We start from the raw sequence: 20,371 nt of genomic DNA, 5'->3' as shown, positions 1-20,371 counted from the left end.
TCATCCCGACTCTGACTCCAGACCTCTATAAAGCGGCGGAGCGCACGTTTTTACTCTCCGCTTCCAAGTGCGTGCAGCAGGCCAGGACAAACACTTATTTATCCTGGAGTCACACTGCGCCGAGGCTCAGAGGGCAGAGAAGATTGATTCTGGTATGTACACGGGTGTACTAAATAGCGGCTGGAATCGGGGGGGCGGGGGGTTGGGGTGAAGCTAAGCCTGAGTTCAACATGTTGGGTTTTCCTAATGCCGCGTGACACGGAGGGAATTTACTGCAGGTCCAGGAGAGACCAAGTCCGTCTGCCCGGCTTCGTCTGTGCAGAAGAAATGTGTGGTGAAAAAACTACAACGTTAATCTGAAAAACATCATTAGTAACTTTCTAAAACACATCTAGGAAAAATTAGGACAGATTGAAAATGAAACGCTCGCTTTTTTCCCCTGCAGAGTCTGTGACAGGCTCAGTCCATGTTTCTGTGTATTTGTGGTTAGGAGCCTGGAAACAGGAAGTTTCTGTTTGTGTTGTGTAAAATAATTTTTTTTCAAGCTTTACTTCATTTCTAAAGTTATTCCCTCATCAAAAACATACCTGGAGTGCTGCTCTGATTCTTTCATTCATGTTTGAGAAATCACCTAATCTCCCATGGCAACCATTCAGCTGGGCAGATCGCCTGGGTGAACCCAGCTCTGTCGCAATTAATCTATTAACGGCGTGATCAGTTAAAACGAGCTCCGTCATTTCCATTTGCATGATTTATTGTTTTCCTGTTTCTACCAAAAACTGGATGATAAAAGTCTTCAGTTCCAGTGTTCAATGTTCAAGAGAATTTAAAGTTTATTGATCTTTCAGAATGTGTTCATGCATTATTATGACATTACCGTTACATTACTTGAAAATGGTCTGAAAACAACAATATTATCGTTTATCCTAACAACTTCTGGGACAATTTATCGTCCAGCAAAATTTGCTATTGTGGCAGATTTAGCTTTCTAAGTTTCCACAATACACAGCAGCCCTTCCCCATTAATCCCCCATTCAGCTCCTTCAGACTAGCCAGCAACAATTAGCAAATATCCATTGAGCTCATTATAGGAGCTACTTCTCAATGCAACGCTGGTAAAATCATTGTTGAAGGGTTAAAAGAGGAGCCATGTTGTGATGACTTCCTGAAGGCGGAGCTTTAGAAAGAGCAGGAGCTTCTTAAAGAGACAGAGATCCAATTTTAAGGCCTTAAATTATAAAGTCAAATTTATTTGAAGTCATATTTGATATATAAAGCATTTTTATAACAACTGAAGTTAACAGTTACTTGATTGTGCAATAAAATGGCACTATGTGGCTGGGAAAAACATAATACCGGCCCTTTAATAGGAAACAGGCGTGCAGCCGTCTGTCAGAGCTGGCTTACATTTCCCAGGCCTAAGCGGAAACAAAAGGGCCTGGAAACCAAAGGCGGTAGCCGCTATCTTGTGTCGCTCTGGCCACCAGGGAGGAAATGTGGGCAGCGGGGGAATGTGTCCTCCTGCGCTCTGGGGTAGTTAATGGTGTCGGGGTCCAGGACTGACCGCTGCTCTGGAGCGTTTCCCGCCACCGTCGCAATCCGACCCGACACCGGATCCGTGGATCAAACAGGAGCGTTTCCTCTGCTGCATGCGGTGGAACGGGGAGAGCGAGACGTGGAGCCCTCCTGTTTTGTCCCGAGGCGTCCTGACCTTCGCCTCAGATCCGAACCGAGCCCAGTCTTTAATCAGCGCTACGCCTGGACTGGACCCCCCCACCCAACCCCCCACACCCCGAACGCCCCAGATGTGGTGCAGACGTACAGACGGAAGCGGAGTTTGATGAGAGCCAGGGGAGAAACGGCCGTTTCCTCACCTTGATGTTGTCCTGCACCTCCATGTGTCGCAGCAGCTTGCCGTTGATGCTGAAGAGGCAGAAGTGTCCCTTATCGTAGTAGATCATGCAGTGGCCCTCGGTGGAGGACTGGATGAGCCGGGGCCGCAAGCAGCTCTCCGGGGCCTCCAAGGTCCGGAGCAGGTCTCCGTTCATGGAATGGACCAGGCAAGGACCCTCTACACACAGGGAGACACAGAGCTACGCTTAATATATGACACTGATTTATCTTTTGTGTGTGTGTGTGTGTGTGTGTGTGTGTGTGTGTGTGTGTGTAATGACGGACAATCTGTAAACTGTTTAAAAAAAAGAAAGAAAGAAAAAGATTATTTTGGAAATAATATGACTAATGCCTGAAAATGTTTTTTTTCCTTCCATAAACAGAAATTAGGAACTGGCTAAACTCAACTCAAACTTTAACTGCACTGCAAAATCACTAAATCGTAGAATATTTCTGGTCTGGCTTCTAGTGCAAATATCTTAATACACTTTAAATACGACAAAAATAACTTGGAAATTATCAGTATTTTTCAGCAGGAAATAACAGCTTTGTTTAAATCAATGTCTGAATGTTGAATGTTGAAATCATCTGCACAACTATTTTTTTTAAAAAAGAAGGTATTTTAGCTTAGCTAAAAAAATTATGACTATTTCAAATGTCCCATCACCATTACAATACATAACTTATAAAAATGTGAATTTCTAAAAATCAAAGAAAGACTATTTCATTTTCATGATTTTTACTTCTCAGGTCAGATGCAACAAAATCATCATAAAATAATAATGTCTTATTTTTTATCACTTCTATTTACAACAATGACTCAAAATAAGTTTAATTGTTTGAGAAGTAAAATGTTTTTCAGGGATTCTGCAGCTTATTCTGCTATGAATGAACTGAAATAAAAGAAAAATTTACAGTGAATGTCTCTCAGTCTAAAAGGCAAAAAAAGAAGCTACAAGTCATGTCAGAAACCATGATGCCAACCAGGTTAAGTAGTTTTTTATTGTTTTAATTTTTTAAAAGAAATCTCACAAAAACACCTAGCAGCCCAACTCCACTTCAACGGAAGCCGGAGATTAAACTGTTTCAGTGACCAAGTCAAAGTAAACGGAGCATCGTGACAACAAAAAAACTCAGTTTTCAAAAGAAAAACTTGGAAGATGTTAAACTGAAAATCTATTTTTGGCAAAATGGAGGATATGGAGAAGTTTCCTCATCTGCTGTTATTGAAAACGGTCAAAAACTCCAAATAAAATACGTTTTAGTAGGAACTGATCAAACAAAGCCTCAATGGTTTACAAATGATTAGTTATTTAGCCAATCGGATCAGAGGAAGGCGGTCGGCTTCACCTTTGCAGCCACTGATGACGAGACCCAACTCAGCACAGACGCTGACAGACGTCACCTCACAGTCATGTCCCGTCAGGATGGCCCTCGGTGTGGTAAACTCTGCTGGAAGAAACAAACATTTCAGATCCTCACATTTTAGCAAACAGTTACAGTTTATAGTCACTAGGGGGAGCAAAAAGGTTGGATGTTATATTCTCATGTAGAGTTTTGGCTAAATACAGCAGCCATCAGTAGAGTTAGAGAGGAAGATTCAGACAGATTAAGGTTTTTTTCATTTTGTGTTACTAACCTTTATGTACAATAGGCTCAATGTAAATGGAAAAAAAAGAAAAGAATCTTAGAAATTTTCTAGAAAACAATACTGAAATTTCTGAGTTTGAAAAGTCAAAAGTCTGCTAAAAAAAATCTAATTGAGATTAATCTCAGAAATTTTCTACAAGAAACATGGAAATGTTGAGGGTTTCTTTCAGGCAATTTTTAAACTTTTCAAACTTCTAAATACATCAGTGATCAGCAGAAGTTTAGACTTTACAAGATCAGAAATTTTGAAATCAATCTCAGCAATTTTCAAGAAAAAAAAAACTTGGACATTTTGGGGGGGGTTCCAAGTAAATTTTAAACTTTTCAAATGCAGAAATTAAAAAGTTTTGTCTTGAAAAATGCTGAAATTGATTTCAAATTTTTTTCATTTTTTTAGCAGCAATTTTTCAACTTTTCAAACTCAGAAATGTCCACGTTTTTTCTAATAAAAGAATTTGTGAGAATTTTCTTTAATAAAAAATTTCCAGCAAACTTTTGACTTTTCAAGCTCAGAAATGTCCTTGATTTTTTTGTTCTTGAAAATTCCAGAAGTGAATCTCAAAATTTCTGAGGAATCTACAATGACTCTAACACTCCGTCCAATCCTGGACCGGAGATCTTCATGGCTCTCCACCAACAGCCCCCCTCTGTCCCCCCTTTGCATCCTTAAGATTTTAATCCATTTTGTTTCACATGCAGATATTTCCCACACTCTGCCTCCTCCAAGGTTTAAAACCTTCTCTGCATGACGGCCTTTACTGGATCCAGATGTTTCTGCGTCGGGCAGGCAGAGCAACACAAAACCAGGGGAACTCAGACTGAAGTCATGAAATTTGTGTAATTTAGTTTTGGTTTGAAGCTGTCAGGGCGAATGACAACACAAATCATCGAAATCACCTTCCGTCCGACCAGACGCTGCATATACACGCCAGATCAGGTTTTCCTAGAGTACATGTGATAGTAAACAAAGATGAATAGAATTTGCACGTTTGGTCAAAGTGTAAAAGCTTTGAATTGGATGAAACAGAGGGAACTGTAAAGGTCACCAGCGTGAGTCTGTCTGTAGGAGTTCAGTTCTGGTTCACGGCTCAGTGGGGGTCGGGGGGCGCTCTTCTTAAATAACCCCATCAATACCTGCTGAAAGTCAAGATCAGCACCAAAAACTAAACAAAAAATAAAAATGACACTGGCACTTGTGTGTTTAAATCCACAGATTTGTAAGAATTCACACTCAGAGTTGTTTCTGATTTTGTCTCAATCACCTGTTAGCGTCTCAAGTGGAATTTGTTATGCAGCAGATCGACAGAAAGGAAAACCTTTCTGTGGAGGTTATTGTGAAGCGGAAGGAAGTAAAACAAGGTTTTACAGAAATTGTTTAGACATTTGAAACCAAAAAGTGCGGCAGGAATTCCAGCCTTTTACTCCAGTTTCAGCTGGAAGTAGAAATGAATTTGTTCTTTGGAAAAAAAACTCAAGCTCAGATTAGAGAGAGAGCATCTGGAGTCCAGCCATTGATTCTAGGTTTTGTGGTGTGGACTTTGACTGGACCATTCTAAAACATGACTATATTCTGACCTGAAGCATTCACTGACAGCTTTGTTAATCATTTACAGTCACTGAGCTGCTGAAAGGTTAAAGGTCAAAGACATTATCAGCCTCTAATGACCTCGATTTAGTCCCATCCGTTTTATAACAAACATTTGTAGTTTTGTTTGTAGTTTGTAGTTCTTTCATACTCTATGTATGTTCTGATACAATGAACAGATGAGATATTTAATTGATCAACTAAAACTAAAGTTCATTTTTCTTTGAGAGGGCAAACTTGCATCATTATTATTATTATTATTATTATGCCATTACCATTACGTTACTTGAAAATGCTTTCAAATTGACAATATTATCGTTTATCACAATAACGTCTGGAACAATTTATCTCTACAAACACAAATATTACTCTTGAAAAACATTCCCACTTTAACTCTTCAGGATCCCAATTAAAGAAGTGGATTTTACATCAATAAACTGCATAAAGTAAAGACATTGAATCATATTTTCACATTTATTAATATTTATTGATCCTCTTGTGATAGAAAGTGGAGAAAACAGTAAAAACATTTCTGATCATATCAGTTTTTTTTTAACAAAATTAACAGATATATTTTGCCACCACAATAAATCAAAATTCTCATAATAAGAAACAACTACGAACTACTCTGTGTTGCTCTATCACAATAAAATATGCTGCTCGTCTTTATAACCACATAAAATATTGAAAAGTGCAACTGCCAGGTTTTATTTGTGTTCACCAAACAATGTAGTCTTTCTTTCTTTCTTTAAACATCCGCCTCGCAGCTTCTGGGAATAGGAAGCATAAAGTTTCCGATATGAACATGTCTTGGCCATAAACGGCTGTAATAAACAACACGTTTTCAACTGCGCCGGCTAACGGTGCTGTTTAGGTGCATGAGCTCATGCAGCTCCTGTCTAAATGCAGCCGCACGGCACAAACTCAACCGAGCTTCTCTAATAGGGCCGGTTCTTCCCCCAAAAGCCACAGCTACTGTAACACCTTAATTGAATTTAGCAGAAAGACTCCATAGAGCCCACACTGCTCTCGAAAAAAAAAAAAAAGACAAGATGACAAGTCGCGTATTTCAAATCAATGAAACCCACATGCACAGAGCAGAAAATATCTGGCGGATTATTGTAATGAGCGGCTAAACGAGCAAAACGCGTCAATATGAGCAAAGTTTCTCAGTGTTATTACAGGACATGTTTTGAAACGGGGAAATCAAAACAGCAGCAAATTTGTCTCCGATGACTGATCTCATAGGATTTAACTCCAGTTGATTGTTTGGACTTTTTTTTTTTTTTTTAAACATCAAGCTGTCCACTTTGCAGCCGCCCAAACTCGCCCCTGATCTCATCAGAGCGCCGGCAGCCCAAACAAGCACATTTCATCCAGTTAACAGCCTCATTCTCACTAAAAGCAAACACATGACCCGTGAGCCGGCGAAGCCGGGAGGACCGAGCCGGATTTCGATCCACGCAGATCTACAGAGCTGATAAAGGGAACAAACTGAGGCAGGCTGGAGCCTGCACCTAAAGTTTGGTTTAAATTAGAGAGACATCTGACTTCAATTTCATACCTGTACGTGGCCTGAGCTAGGAGGCAGAGGACGGGATCGGGTGTCTCTGTGAGTGGACGTAGACTCATATTAAACTTGTTTTAGGGACATTAGCCGGTCACAGCTTCCTTTTACAGAGCAGGAGTTATGGAAGGAGATCGCTATATTATGTAGTAAATATGTAGTTACTGTTGGGCATTGGTCTTGAGGAGCTGGATGTAAATCAAATGTACTTTTTTTTCATTTTTGTTATTTTACTTTATTTTATGCAAAATAAAAAGAGCATTTTATACACTTTAATAGATAAAAATGGACAAAAAAGGTAATTAAAACACTATTAAAAATATGTTCAGCTAAACTGGAAGGGTGTTAAGTTTTCCAGGCACATTTTACAGTGTAATCAACTCTGTTAACTTCAATTATTAAAATGCTGCATACATCAAAAATGACTTAAAAGAAATTTGACTTCCTAATTTACGTTTTTGCCTTGAAATTGGGTCTCTGTCTCTTTAAGAAAATCTTGTTCTTTCTGAAACTCCACCTACAGACATTGATCACAGCATGGCTCCTCTATTAACACTTCAACAACGTTTATACCAGCGTTTCACTGAGAAGCAGCTCCTATCATGAGCTCAGCAGATGCTCAGCTCCACCAGGTGTTTGCCAATTGCTGCTGGCTAGTCTGAAGGAGCTGAGTGGGGGGAGTTGCAAGGTTGATCTGCTCTGTGAGGCGGATGGTCAGAAGCTTCGGTCTCTCCAGCCGTTTTGATCAGCTGAATGGTTGCCATGGAGATTAAATGATCTCTCAAACATGGATGAAAGAATCAAGGCAACACTTCAGGTATGTTTTTGATGAGAGAAAAACATCATAACATGATGTGAAGCTCCAAAAAGTCGTTCTACGTACCACTGCCCCTTTAACTGGGAAAAGCTGAGTGACGCATCATACTGGGAAATATTTTGATGATATCTTTTCAAATATCTACTTAATAAAGTCGAACACAAACTTTTCAGAGAGAGAAAGTTTGAGAAATCAGTTCACATACGAGTGCCTCCAAAACAGGCATTAATGTTTTCTGTCGAATCTGAACTGAAGGCGTTTCGTGTGGCGACATTAAACGGTAAACTGAAAGACTTTAACTACTTCATAGAGAAATGTTTCCTGTTGGTAGCAGGATCTGTGGCCAGGCTGCCCCACACACAACATCTGCTCTAACCTTGTTTCTCATTTGCATAACTGGAGGCTCAGTGAGCCGTTCTTACTTTAACACACAGAACTTTGTAGCACCGGCTCTGTTTGAGCTGCATTAATGACAAACCTGATATTTCATTTATGATTTTTCTTCTGTTGTTTTCTAAAACACATTTTTAAGCTAATATTTAAGTTCAATATTAGTTTAGTTCATTACAGTATTGGAACAGATGCTTTTACAATTACATAGAAAAATAAATATTGTTTGGCCTTCCCTCTACTGTAAGAGACAGAAAAAACTCAGGACAATTTTCCACACAACATAACAATATTATTAAGACAAACAGGTCAAATTAATATGTTTTACATACAATACTTCTGCTCTTACAAAAAAAAACAATTGTGAATTTCTAAAGATCAGAAAAGGAGTTCCGTTCCACTGAAAAAACTAGTTCCGTTCTCCAGCAGATGGCAGTAGCACATCTAAAATCTGAACCAGTTGGAGGACAAGCCACGAGTTCATAGGTCAGTGTGTTCATGTGAACGCATCAACCACTCAGACGGACTCACGTCAAGCTTATGAGGTGTGTGAGATGTCCACGGGTCGTTAGGAGCGAGCTGGAATTTTTCTGTAAGTGTGTGTTCTCGTTCTTAGCGCACAGAGAAGATTTTTTTTTTTTAGCTTTTTGAGTCGTTTTTGGTTTTTGGAAGCAGATTAAAGGTCTGCTGTCTGTCTGGATTTGGTGTGTGTGAGTGTGTTGCAGAAGAACATCATGTCTGAGAGAGAGAGAGAGACGGAGATAGAGCCTCCTGCGGTCCCGGCCAATGAAGCGTCACGTTGGGATGGGATGATGAGCGCTTTGTCTGCCCCTCCAGCTGCAGCTCTGAGCCACTAAAACTCAAATAGACTGAATTTTACACATGCAAAACAGCAGCTAAAAAAAGCTCAATCTCGCCTCAATTTATGACTTACAAAAAGGAATATAGATTTTTTTTTTTTTTAAATCTATATTTGTATGTTGATGTGTATGAGAGATCCAGGAAATCCTAAGATCTTTTTTGTTCCTTTTTGAACAAAGTGTGTAAAATTGCATGGCCATTTGTCCAACTATGATGTTTTTCTGTTTATACTTTGTATTTTCACATTTGCACAAACACCTACTCTGGTTTTTACTCCCTTTTGCACATCTGGTTTTTCTGCACAGACACATTATGAACGTTTCTGAAAACGTGATCCGACTGCACATCCTTTGGATCGTGACTCCAATATGTCTATTTCTAAAAACTACAGTCTTTCCTGTCAGTCTCATACAGTACACTTTCATTATTATTATTATTTCCTTATATTTGGTTTTTTAACACTTTAAGACCTTGTGTGAGCCTACATATCTGTTGCTGCTGTTTGCACCTAAATTTGTCTTTTCCTGGACATTGAAGTTTGTTTCTATCCTATTTCTATTCCATTATTGTCTGTTTGAAATAAATAAATAAATAAATAAATAAATAAATAAATAAATAAATAAATAAATGTACCTTTTATTTTAAAGTCATCCTCTGCTCTCCTTCACATCACACACCAAAGCGGCTTATTAAGCAAATTACAATTTGTCATAAATTTCATCCCGTTTGTGATGGATCACTTAACATGTCCGCCAATCTAAGCCGGCCAAATTAGCACCGCGGAGGCCGAGGCTGTGAGCAATGTGGCGGAGACGCTTTGATCGCCGCCGATGCCATATGTTATGGTAACGCCGGGGAGGCCTGTGACATTTTTCACTTTTATCGACCAGCCTGACCCTGCTGGCCCCGGGACGGTGGGGAACTTTCATGTGTCGGCCGGGCGACCCCCAACGCAACTTCACGTTTAACGTCTCTAAGTGGCCCTCACTTTCACTCACATTAAAGACAGATTCCCTCCAGCCCTACCCTTCCATCCCCCCCACACACACACTATCAGAAACACACGGTCTCTCTCCCAACACTTTATCGAAAGCTCTTCCCGGTCCTGCAGAGCCGCGAAATCCAATCTGTACGGAGGAGGCCTGGGCTGGTCAGATGAAACTAGTTGTTACCTTACAGAGGGAGGCCGTAAATCACACAGTCAGGACTGTCTGTGAGGGTGAGAGCTCGGAAGACAGACGTATGTGTGTGTGTGTGCCTGCGTGCGTGTGTGTGTGTGTGTGTGTTTTCACGACGCGCACTCACTGCCTGGGCTCTCTCCGATGCTGCTGTGCTTTCCGTTCCAGTACCACAGCAGCAGGGTGGCGTCTCTGGAGCCTGTCAGGACGTAGCAGTCTCCACCGATGTACGACTCAGAGCGGGCGAGACACGTCACCACGTCCCGGTGTCCGAACACGATCTGCGTCAGCTTCCCTGCAGGCGGCCAAAAGAAAACCAGAAAAAAAAATTAGGACAGCTTTAAATGCAACGCAACCGAGACGTTACCGTGACCACATGACGAATAAATACATAAAATGGTGTTGAAATGTGATAACACAGCAGTCAGAGCAAGAGGGAGGACAAGGACTTCCTGTTCAGGTGTAGCGCCAACGTTAATGTGGTTAACTAAAACTAACAGGATAACCAACACTGAAAATGGGAAAACATTTTTGTTAATGGAAATTAAAAAATATTAATGAGGAAAATCTATGAATAACTGGAACTATAAAACATTTATAAAACTAAAACATACTGAAATTATAGATATAATATCCTCCCCTTTCACGTTTATGAACCCATTTATTAGACTTTTGAACAGATTGAAATGTATTTTTCTGTCAACTGTCAGCAGATTACACTGATCCACAAAATGGATGTTGAACAAAACGTCACATTGAAATAAAACAAAACTATAATGAAAAACCCAAAATTATCACAACCCTGTCTGACTCCGACTGCCTTGGAAATGTTGTCAAATGTAAAATATTCTCACCAAAATAAATCATGAAATGCAAAACAAAAAATCCTGGGGCTGCATGATTGTTTCATAATCTATTCAGACTGTTTGATCAGAACAGATTTAATTCTTTTTTCTCCCCATCTAAAATTGTGAAGAATTTGAGATGAAAATTTTTTTATGAAGGCTTGAAAAGCTTCAGCAGGTGAAACTTAAGCAAACTTCAACTATTAAAATAAATCATCTTAACAGCTCACTTACTCTGTAACATGCTTATTTCAGAAGTTAAACGCACATTTTTCAGCTAAAGTTGGGTTTATGCACTTCAGTTTCTAAACTTCAGCCTCTTTTTAGGTAAGTATAGCCAGAAGCTGCTATTAGAATCAGGGTTTAGACGGCCACTGTTTTATCCAGCCAGGCTTTGGTAAATAAACGCTCTGCTGAAGAAGCTGCTCTGTAAGGTAACGGGAACGTTTAGATTCCAGTTGTCCAAAGAAATAATCAGCCAGTTTCACAAGTTTGTTTTTTTGTCGGTTTGCGGGAAATGCTGAATAAATCGCTGCAGTTCTTTGTGGCAGTGCATTAACAGAACTGCAGCACAGAACGAACGATCAGAAAAACAAGATAAAAAAAGAAAAATGGAAGAAACAAGACACATTTTAGATTTTGTCAGACTTTTTAACACTACAAAAACAGATTCTTGACCAACTTTGACTTAAGGCAAGAACAAAAAGCGGGACAAAGTGCTCTGACCTCTGACCTCTGCTACAAGCCGCTGAGTCAGAAGGATCCATTTTGTGCCAAGTTTTGAAAACTAATGCCGATGAGTCACTGTAATTCCATCAGCTGATATTGAGCATTAGTAAAACATAATTGGATCATCTGTGAGGTTCTTTCCCACAAAAAGCTGTTTGACATTCATGGAACAAATATGTAAATGTAGAAACAATCTGCCTAGAATCCAAAAATACGTGAAAAAAATATATAAAAAAGAAGCAAAAAGGACCAAACAGGCAGTAGGGCTGTAACCCCAGGACATAAAAAAAAGACTTTCCTGACAGATGCAACCGCTTTAGGTTCCCATCATGAGTTGATTATACGACTGATCTGAGATCAGACTTGTGTTAATTCCCAGACACGAATAAATAGTCGTTCCAAATGTGTGTGCTCGTGCACGGTGACCATGTGTATATGTAAAGAGGCTAATTGCTGTCAGATTTCAAGACCACAGCGCCACTGTCTCACCGTCTAAAACCCATTACGCCTGTCGGAACGTGACCTCGGCAGTCAAAAGGCGGATACTTCACAGCGCGGCGACGCTCCTGTCCCGGGTGTCGGAACTCGTCATCCTCCGGGAAAATTAAGACGCTTCTCCCTAAAAGTGATGTGGGCTATTATGAAACCGGAGCGGGTCAACGACTTAACTCCCCCACCACTCCCTCCCTCCCTCTGAGAAGAACACAGGAGAACAAAGATGTGAAATGTTTGACGTTCTCATAAACAGTGGAAATAAGTAATGATGACTGCTGCAATAATGGCTACCATGCGCCTCAGATTAAACATGCGCTTCGCCGCACGCTTCTGGCCGCCTGTGGAAGGGAAGCTGCTTCCTCATGCTTCCCCAATCGGGACTCTGGGATCTGATAAAAATCCGCCGGCCCTTTAACCTGGCAGGGGGAATTGGGGGCGCCGGCGGCAGCTGCTGAGCTGCATTCGATTAAACTCTGTTCTTGTTCTAGTCGCACAACCTGGTGGCAGCAACACAATAGAGCCATCTCTGTGTTCTCACTCCCCACCCCCCACCACCGCCGCCGCGCCCGGCCTGTAGAGAAATTGAATTGAGTCTGTTGTGTGGATGCATGTAGTGCTCTGAATGAGGCCGGGGGAAGACGCTGAGCGAGATGAAGCTTCAGACAGTCTCATTTAGGACCCCTGACCTCACTGCAGGTTTTTTCTTCTTGTTTTGGTGAGAAAACGTTTGAATTGAGCTGATGATATTCAGGTATAAATGCTGGGCCATTCTCCTCAAGTTTGGAGGACGTTTCAGCACAAACAGTGTAAGACTAATACAGGCCAGTGTTTGTGGAACCTTCATCAGGCTGAGGAGGACCACTCAACCCAGTTAACAAAACACCCACAGACCACCTAACTTCATACATCTTAGTACATACGCCCTGAAATTAAAATATTACTCTCTTTACTCACTTATTGTTGTCTTCTTTGCTCGCTGTAGTGAGAAGGATGGTGATGTTTTTGAAATGTGACTGGCCGCAACAGAACCATGAACAAGTTTACTTGTTGGCGTTTTGAGTTATTTACAGATTCTAAGCTAAGTGTTGCATGTATTAACATCTTTGGGCTATTTGTAATTTAAAAGCATCATAAAAGGAAAATAGATCTGAGTTGATCGGGTGGAAACAATAATTCTCTTTCAGCTTGACGAAGCTCCTCACTTCATATCACACTCAGCACAGCCGCAGGTACAGGCCAGACTGGCCTAGATCTGACCTAGATCTGTGTCTGTGGCATGCTGTGAATCATAATAGTGTTCTACAGATAAAAACAAAAGTTCTGTAACTCAACCTGAGAAACTGAAAAATATTCCTGAAGACGGTAATTCCTCCCACCTAATAATAGTCTTGACGTTGTTTTCTTTTCACTGGTATTTTCAACTTTTCTTTTAAGTGACCCAGTCTAAAGTCAAATATCACAATCCTTTGGACAAGGCTAACTTGTCTTCATGCAGTACCTTGCAGACCACTAGGGGACTCCCTCAAGCAACTCCTTCAGACTAGCCAGCAGCAATTAGCAAACACTTGGTGGAACTGCAGTCAAGTGAGCTGATCATATGAGTAACTTCTTGGTAAAATGCTGGTAAAAATGTTGCTAAGGGGCTAATAGAGGAGCCATGTTGTGATGACTTCCTGAAGGCGAAGTGTTGGAAAGAGCAGGACTTTCTTAGACAGTGGTCCAATTTCAAGGCGTTAAACTACTAAGTCAAATATCTTTTGGTTCATACTTGATATTTATAGCTTTTTTATAACAAACTGAAGGTAATGGTTACTTAATTGTGCTATAAAATGGAACTATGTGGAAGGAAAACATATGATACTGCCCCTTTAAGACGACCCAACAACTCTGACCAGTTTCTCTGTTCATGCTAAAGAAGCTCATGGTTGATGCACATCAAGTTTTTCACCACATGGTGTTTTGCATGCAGACCATAAAGACTGGTCTCGGCATACCACAGCACCTTCTTCGACATGTTTGCTAGAGTTTGGATTTATGACCCGAGGCTGACCCGAACCCAACCCAAAATTCAGGCCAGGTCGGGCAAAAATTATTTTCTAGATAGTCGGGTCAAGTCGGGGGTCGGACTTCTATGGCACGCTGAATAAGTACAGAAAAGGCACAGAGAAAGCCAAGTGATACAAGGTTGTGTTAATATACATATTGTAGTGTAAACACAGGAGCAGGTAGTTTATTTCCTTAACAGGTTAAACTAAGTAATCGTGGTGCAGAAGCTCCGACTGTAACGAGCGCAGCGCATTGTGTGATCTCATCAATCGCACATCTCAGATGATTTGCACTTGACTCACCTTGCGGTTAAAACAAGCGACAAGAAGGAGCTGGAAGACGTCAGACAAAAACTAAAAACAGGAAAACCTACACTGCTTCCTGAACGCTGGTCAAAAACAAAAGCGATAAAATCGTAATGTCAGGTTTACATTGGGCTCAGGAATTAAAGTGAATTAGTTGGGTTGGATCAGACCAACCCAAATAAATCTGTAGGGTCAGGTAGGATTCTTTTAGGCCCGATCTAAACTGACAACAGATCAAGCAGAAAAATCCACTTCTCCATCAGCTACCTGTGTCGGTGGAGTAGACCCGGAAGCTCTTGTCCCAGAAGCCACACAGCAGGATGAAGCGGTTGTCGGCGGTGATGATGAAACACTGCGAGCTGATCTGGATGCTCTGATCCAGGAGGTCTGAGATCTGACGCCGGTGAGAGCCCACGTTGCTGGCTGCAAGGAAGCAAACAGAATGCACACAGGAATCCAACACACACTCTGAGGACGGCCGACGTGTCGGATAAACAGCCGGGAGCTCGCGCTTTGATGCTCCTCCGCCGAAGTGTCGGTGTGAGGGAGATTTGTGGGACGACGCATAAAACATCCCGGAGATTGAGAGTTTATGGAAACTGCGGCGTTTTCCAAGAGGGGAGTAAGAGTGTGAGTGATGTCCCGGTGTGAATCGACTTTACAAAAAAAGGAACCCCACTCTAACCGGGACGAACACGCCAGATTCATCTTCGCATGATCAAATATCGTAAATTGCAACTCTGATTTACCGACGCCATTTACCAAAAGTGCCATCTTTGAGCGGCTCTCCTGAAGAAAAACGTTGTTTTCTTACTTAATGGGGTCAAACGTGTGGGTGGAGGGGCGGGGGGAGCAGGTATGTCTTGGAGCATTTAGAGTATCTGCTTCTACTAATATTTCAATTTTTTAACATACCCCAGAGCCACAGATGGCTCAGCGTTCATCCTCAATTTACTGTGTTTAGCTCCAGCTCCTCCTGGAATGCAAACAGTGTAAATATATTACTGACAAGAGCGAAACTCCCAGCTACCTCCCCCAAAATGTGCACGCACTCCCCCAAGACACTTTAGCAGTAGAGACGAGCCAATGTGACACGATGATAAACATCTAATTCTATCGAACTGATAACCAGTCCAAAAAAGGTGTTTTAGTAACGAATGGCGATAAAATGCTTCTGGAATTAGATTATCTTACTATCCTAATCTTTTACAGGCCAAATGGAAGAAATGTGCACTAGAAAAACACTAAATCTTACCAAGTAGATTTGCTACAGTTTCCAGTGCAAATATGCAAGTAGTACACTTGAAATGAGACAAAACTAATACGGAGGGTTCCTTCAGTAAGAAATAAATGGATTAAACACATGATAAAATAAAACAATCTCACTAATTTCCATTTGCATGACTTGTAATTTTTCTCTTTTCTCCTTTTTTTTTCTTTTTTAACCTAAAACTGGATGATAAACTTCTCCCATCTGGCGCTTTGGTCTCAAACAGCTTTTTTTTTTGTTGAATTTTTTTGAATTTTAAATTATGTTCTTTACATAATTTATTTTATGTGTTGTTTCTGTTTTAGACAGAAACAATGTCTTTCTGTCCCAGTGATAAATCTCCATTCAAATTTAAAGTTGATCTTTCAGAATGTGTTCTTGCATTATTACGCCATTATCATTACATTACTTTAAAATGATCTCAAAACAACAATAATATTGTTTATCACAATAACTTCTGAGACAAATTATCGTCCAGCACTATTTGTTATTTTGACATGGCTGTTTATGTGCAACTTTTCAGAAAAATATAGGAGCTTGTCTTAAGTCAACAATTTCTTAATGTTGATTTTAAAAAAGTACTTTCACAGGCAGATTATTTCACTTAACACAAGATATGTTTCCATGTTATAAGTGAAATAATCTGGGAGCAGAGCAAGTTATTTTACATCAATATTATGTTGCTGAAAAGTCACTTCTAAGTCAGTTTTGTCTTATTTCAAGACATTTGCAGCAGAAACTAGAACAAAAGCACTTGGTAGGATTTTGTGTTTTTGCAGTGCATCGCAGGATTAGGATGAATAACTGAGCGTCGACTCTGGTTATTTTCAGTAGTCAAGTGTTTGGGAAGAAAAAAAAAAAAAACCATCCCGTGAGAGTGACAGTGACCACAACATTCGCAGAGAAAGAACAGCCTGCAGCCCACATCTCCCTCTCCCACTGCAGATGTGCACCAAACACCCTGCAGGAGGCGAGAGGCGGGCGCAGACGGACAGAGGAGGCGTGTTTTCTCGCCGCTCCGCCGGCGCGCCCCATACATCACTGCAACCCGGCGCTCTCCCGCTCATCAACAAGTCGTGAAGGATGAGAGGCGCACATATTGTCCTGACAGCCGTCCGCCGTGCATTCTCAATCACACATTATTACCGCATTCATATTCATTTTCACTGACACGCGTCCTTTCCCTCTGCACAAATTAAACCAAAAGAAGATGCAGTAAAGGGGAGGGAGGGAGGAGCAGGGGAAAGGGAGCGGGGTGAGGGGGGCTGATGATGAAATGCTGGCCCAGGCCACAGCTCATTGCATTCCAATTTGCATGCAAATGGTTTAGTGAAAGAGCAGGGCCTATATCATGACGAGTGAACTGGGGGTAGCAAGGGGGGGTGGCTGAGAAACAACTCTAATCTGGTGTCCAGGGACACGGCTCCGCGCGCCGCCATGAGTCACCGGTGGGGACGCCGCACGCAGATCCGCGCACGCGATTTCATTTCATGCATAAACAGGTTCACATTCAGGCACGGGCGGATTCCTTTTAATGGTCATAAATGACAGCGTACCTATCAAAGGGTCAATTTCCACAGGAAGTTGGTACTGCTGCTCCCCGGCGTTCTGATGACCTGACAGAGAAGAAGACAGATTGGATTAATATGGTAATGGAGTGGCCTTGTGAAACAGAAGCTGCATTCGAGGTTATTATAACACACTGAAAACTATAACCATAATCCTATAATGTGGCCCGCTGGCCTAAGACTGCTGCCATGAATTATAGATCAATTGTGTCCAAATGTTACTGAGGCTACAGAGGATATAAGGCCCAACAGTCCTGCCTCTGCACCGGCCCAGAAATATTGATTTCGTAGTGATGGATAATGAAAAGGGATTTTTATTTTTCCCATATTAATCATTAAGACATGAACTCAGACCGGAACCTTCAGAGCCACATAAAGAGTTACAAAGTCGGCCTTCTGTCACCTGAAGAGCATTTTCCAGGATGAAAAGACTGATGTCTCAGTGAGATCTAAAGAAACATCAACGTGTTTATCTTCAGTCGCATTGATTACTGCAACAGCGTCTTCACTGCTCAGCCTAAAATAAAGTATAATCAGCTGCAGCTGATCCAGAACGCTCCTGCTGGTGTTCTCACTAAATCCAGGAAGATGGAGCATCACTCCAGTACTAAAGTAACTACACTGAGAGAACCAGATCCAAACCTGGAGAAGCAGCATTCAGCTTCTATGCTTCACAAATCTGGAACTTCCAGAAAACTGCAAAACAGCCGAAACACTGAGTTCCTTTAAGTTTAGACTAAAAACCCAGCTGTATAGAGCTGCCTTTGAAACATAATAAATGGAACACTGACCAACATATTTGATGTGTGTTGATTATTTTGATGATGGCAGTTTGTTACTCATTTTCTCAATTGGTGACCTTATTATGTTTATATTACTTCTTATTTTTGTGCTTTAATGACATAAAACATTTTAAATTGCCTTGTTGCTGAAATGTCCAACACAAATAAACTTGACTGATTGATAAAAAAATCTACTCAAAAAATATGCTATTGATTGTGATCCATTTTAAATTAAAAGGCTGTCTTCCTGGCTCAAACGGTTGACATGGTTGCTTTGGAGACGGTGCGGCCCTTGGAGGGCTTCCAATGCTAACTACAACCAACCAATCAGAGCCAGGAGGAGGGTCTTAGCGCCGTCAATCATGAACATGCTACAATACAGCTTCTCCCCGTCAGCAGAGCCTGTCACGAATGCTAAGGCTAGTTAGCATGGCCACTGATGACGGCAGATAGACAGCTTTCCTGTAACAGTGAGTTGTTTCTCTGCTATTAGCATATTTAGCAGCTCATTCGTGATATTGATTGACAGCACTAAGACCCTCCTCCTGGCTCTGATTGGTTGTTTTTGGTTGAGAGCGGAGCATTTCTTCAGACTGTCACAGTAGCTCAGGGAGGAAGAGGAGGAGTTTGATCTTTTCACAGATTATGTGTCTTATACTGTCACGACATGGTAATAGTTTTAACAAATAAGTAAAAATAGTTTTTATAAAGGTTACATATCACAGCTTTAACAGAGGTAAAAAAAAAAAAAAAAAAGATTATGGAGAGCTTCATGTGAAGACTGTATTACACAAACTAAATACCACGATCAGTCGAGTCTTTGTTGCTCACAATGTGGTTCATATTCCACTAAAAACAAATCAGCTTCATGGCCCCGGGGTTTTTCCTGAGGTCGAGTGAGTGTTGGGTAAATAAGACTTATGAAAGTGAAAGGCTGATGTATGGAAGTGGACATGAGACCCAACGCTGGCTGTTACATGTGTCACATTTGATACAGCTGCCTGGTAGACACAGTCAACCGTCTCTCAAATCAACGTCCGTCCCGTACAGACAAGACAGTCTGATCTTCATACAAATACAGCGTTAACCAACCCGACCACAGGACTCATAACGTGACCTCAAAAAACACCACAAAAACACGCCAACGTGCCGAAACCACCGACCTGCCAAGCCGTGCCATTTGTTGACAGAGAAGAGACGGTTGGCGGTGACGGTTATGATGGCGGGCGACGCGAGGCCTGGCTGGGTGTTGGCCGCCACGTGGGTCACAGGAGAATTGGACGGGAACTTCAGCACCATGATGACGTCCTGCTGCATCTGCTCCGTGAACATCATCGGCGTCTGCAGGAGAAGATACTATTCAGGGAACCAGGGGACAAGATGACCGGACAGAACAACAGAGACCACAAAGCAAAACGAAAGCAAAAAGATAAATAAATAAAAAGTTAAGGGAAGCAAGTCAGGGTGGAGGCAGCAGGGAGAACAGGAGGAGGAGAGAGGGAGGAAAGAAGAGCACAGAGAGAAGGTTAAGCAAGGACAGATGGCAACAGGACAGAGCTGAGCTCAAATTTAAAAATGCAGAATGTTACTCATGACTGCACTTAGAAGCAATTATCACTGAAAGGAGGAAATATTTCTTAGTGTTGAGATGAAATGCAAAAAAAAAAAAAAAGACTAACAAATTCAACAAATGACAAATATCTGCTCAGGAAGTTGGATGCAATTCCAAAAAGTCCAACTTGTGATAATTGTTAGACCAGCGTAATACACTGTTTTTAAAACAACTGAAGGTAACATAGTTAGTTGATTGTGCCACATAACGGCACATAATTCGGACTCTTTAAGCCTGCTTTTCATTTCAGTCTACATTGAAATTTTTTAAGACTCTTTTTTATGAAATGCACACGTGTTTTTTTTTTTTTTTCTCCTAACTTACTGACTTAAACTTGTTTTTTTGAACGTACAACACAAGGGCAAAAATACCCCACTATCCCATCAACCTGTCAGGCTGCTTCCTCTGCTCAGGCAACATTTAGCTCAAATCTAAGTAGTGTTTGAACTAAGCAGCTTGAGCAGAAAGCCATTTTCCTCCTTGCGTGTAAAGTAGAGGAACATCAGTGTTTAACATCAGGAAGAGACCTGAGTAAATCCGGTTCATCTGACAGCTAACTAGAAGCACTGACAGTATCATTACCACCGGCGCGGGGCGGACGCCGACACTGACAACGCGCCGGCTCGAGAGGGAACAGGAGAGAAAGTGGAAGCCAAGAGAAGCGAGCAGCAGAAGGAAAATAAAGGTTTGGGGAAGGTTAGAAATGTGTTTGAAAAGCTGTCTGAACGGCATGTCTTTGAAAACTATATTTGGAGGAGTAAAAAAAAAAAAAGAAAGA

The 20,371-nt window shown here is 41.3% G+C and overlaps 1 protein-coding gene across 6 annotated transcripts in view; it reads right to left on the bottom strand.

Moving 5' to 3' along the window:
* The window catches only part of lrba (LPS-responsive vesicle trafficking, beach and anchor containing), a 250,687-nt gene that overhangs the window by 6,980 nt on the left and 223,336 nt on the right, over positions 1 to 20,371 (bottom strand). For 3 of the 6 annotated variants that reach the window (XM_016670293.1, XM_016670294.1, XM_016670295.1), the window contains exons 50-55: positions 19,145 to 19,337; positions 17,188 to 17,247; positions 14,629 to 14,784; positions 10,069 to 10,236; positions 3,244 to 3,345; positions 1,875 to 2,071 (exon numbers count right to left, since the gene is read on the bottom strand). In XM_016670293.1, coding sequence (XP_016525779.1) covers positions 1,875 to 2,071; positions 3,244 to 3,345; positions 10,069 to 10,236; positions 14,629 to 14,784; positions 17,188 to 17,247; positions 19,145 to 19,337 — 876 coding nt within the window. The remainder of the gene's footprint in view (positions 1 to 1,874; positions 2,072 to 3,243; positions 3,346 to 10,068; positions 10,237 to 14,628; positions 14,785 to 17,187; positions 17,248 to 19,144; positions 19,338 to 20,371) is intronic. The other 3 variants (XM_016670296.1, XM_007549663.2, XM_016670297.1) reach the window with 3 other exon arrangements.

Source organism: Poecilia formosa, unplaced genomic scaffold (genome assembly GCF_000485575.1).
Source record: "Poecilia formosa unplaced genomic scaffold, Poecilia_formosa-5.1.2 Scaffold32, whole genome shotgun sequence".
NCBI lineage: Eukaryota > Metazoa > Chordata > Actinopteri > Cyprinodontiformes > Poeciliidae > Poecilia > Poecilia formosa.
Note: the sequence above shows the minus strand (reverse complement) of the source record. Positions and strands in the feature narration are given on the sequence as shown.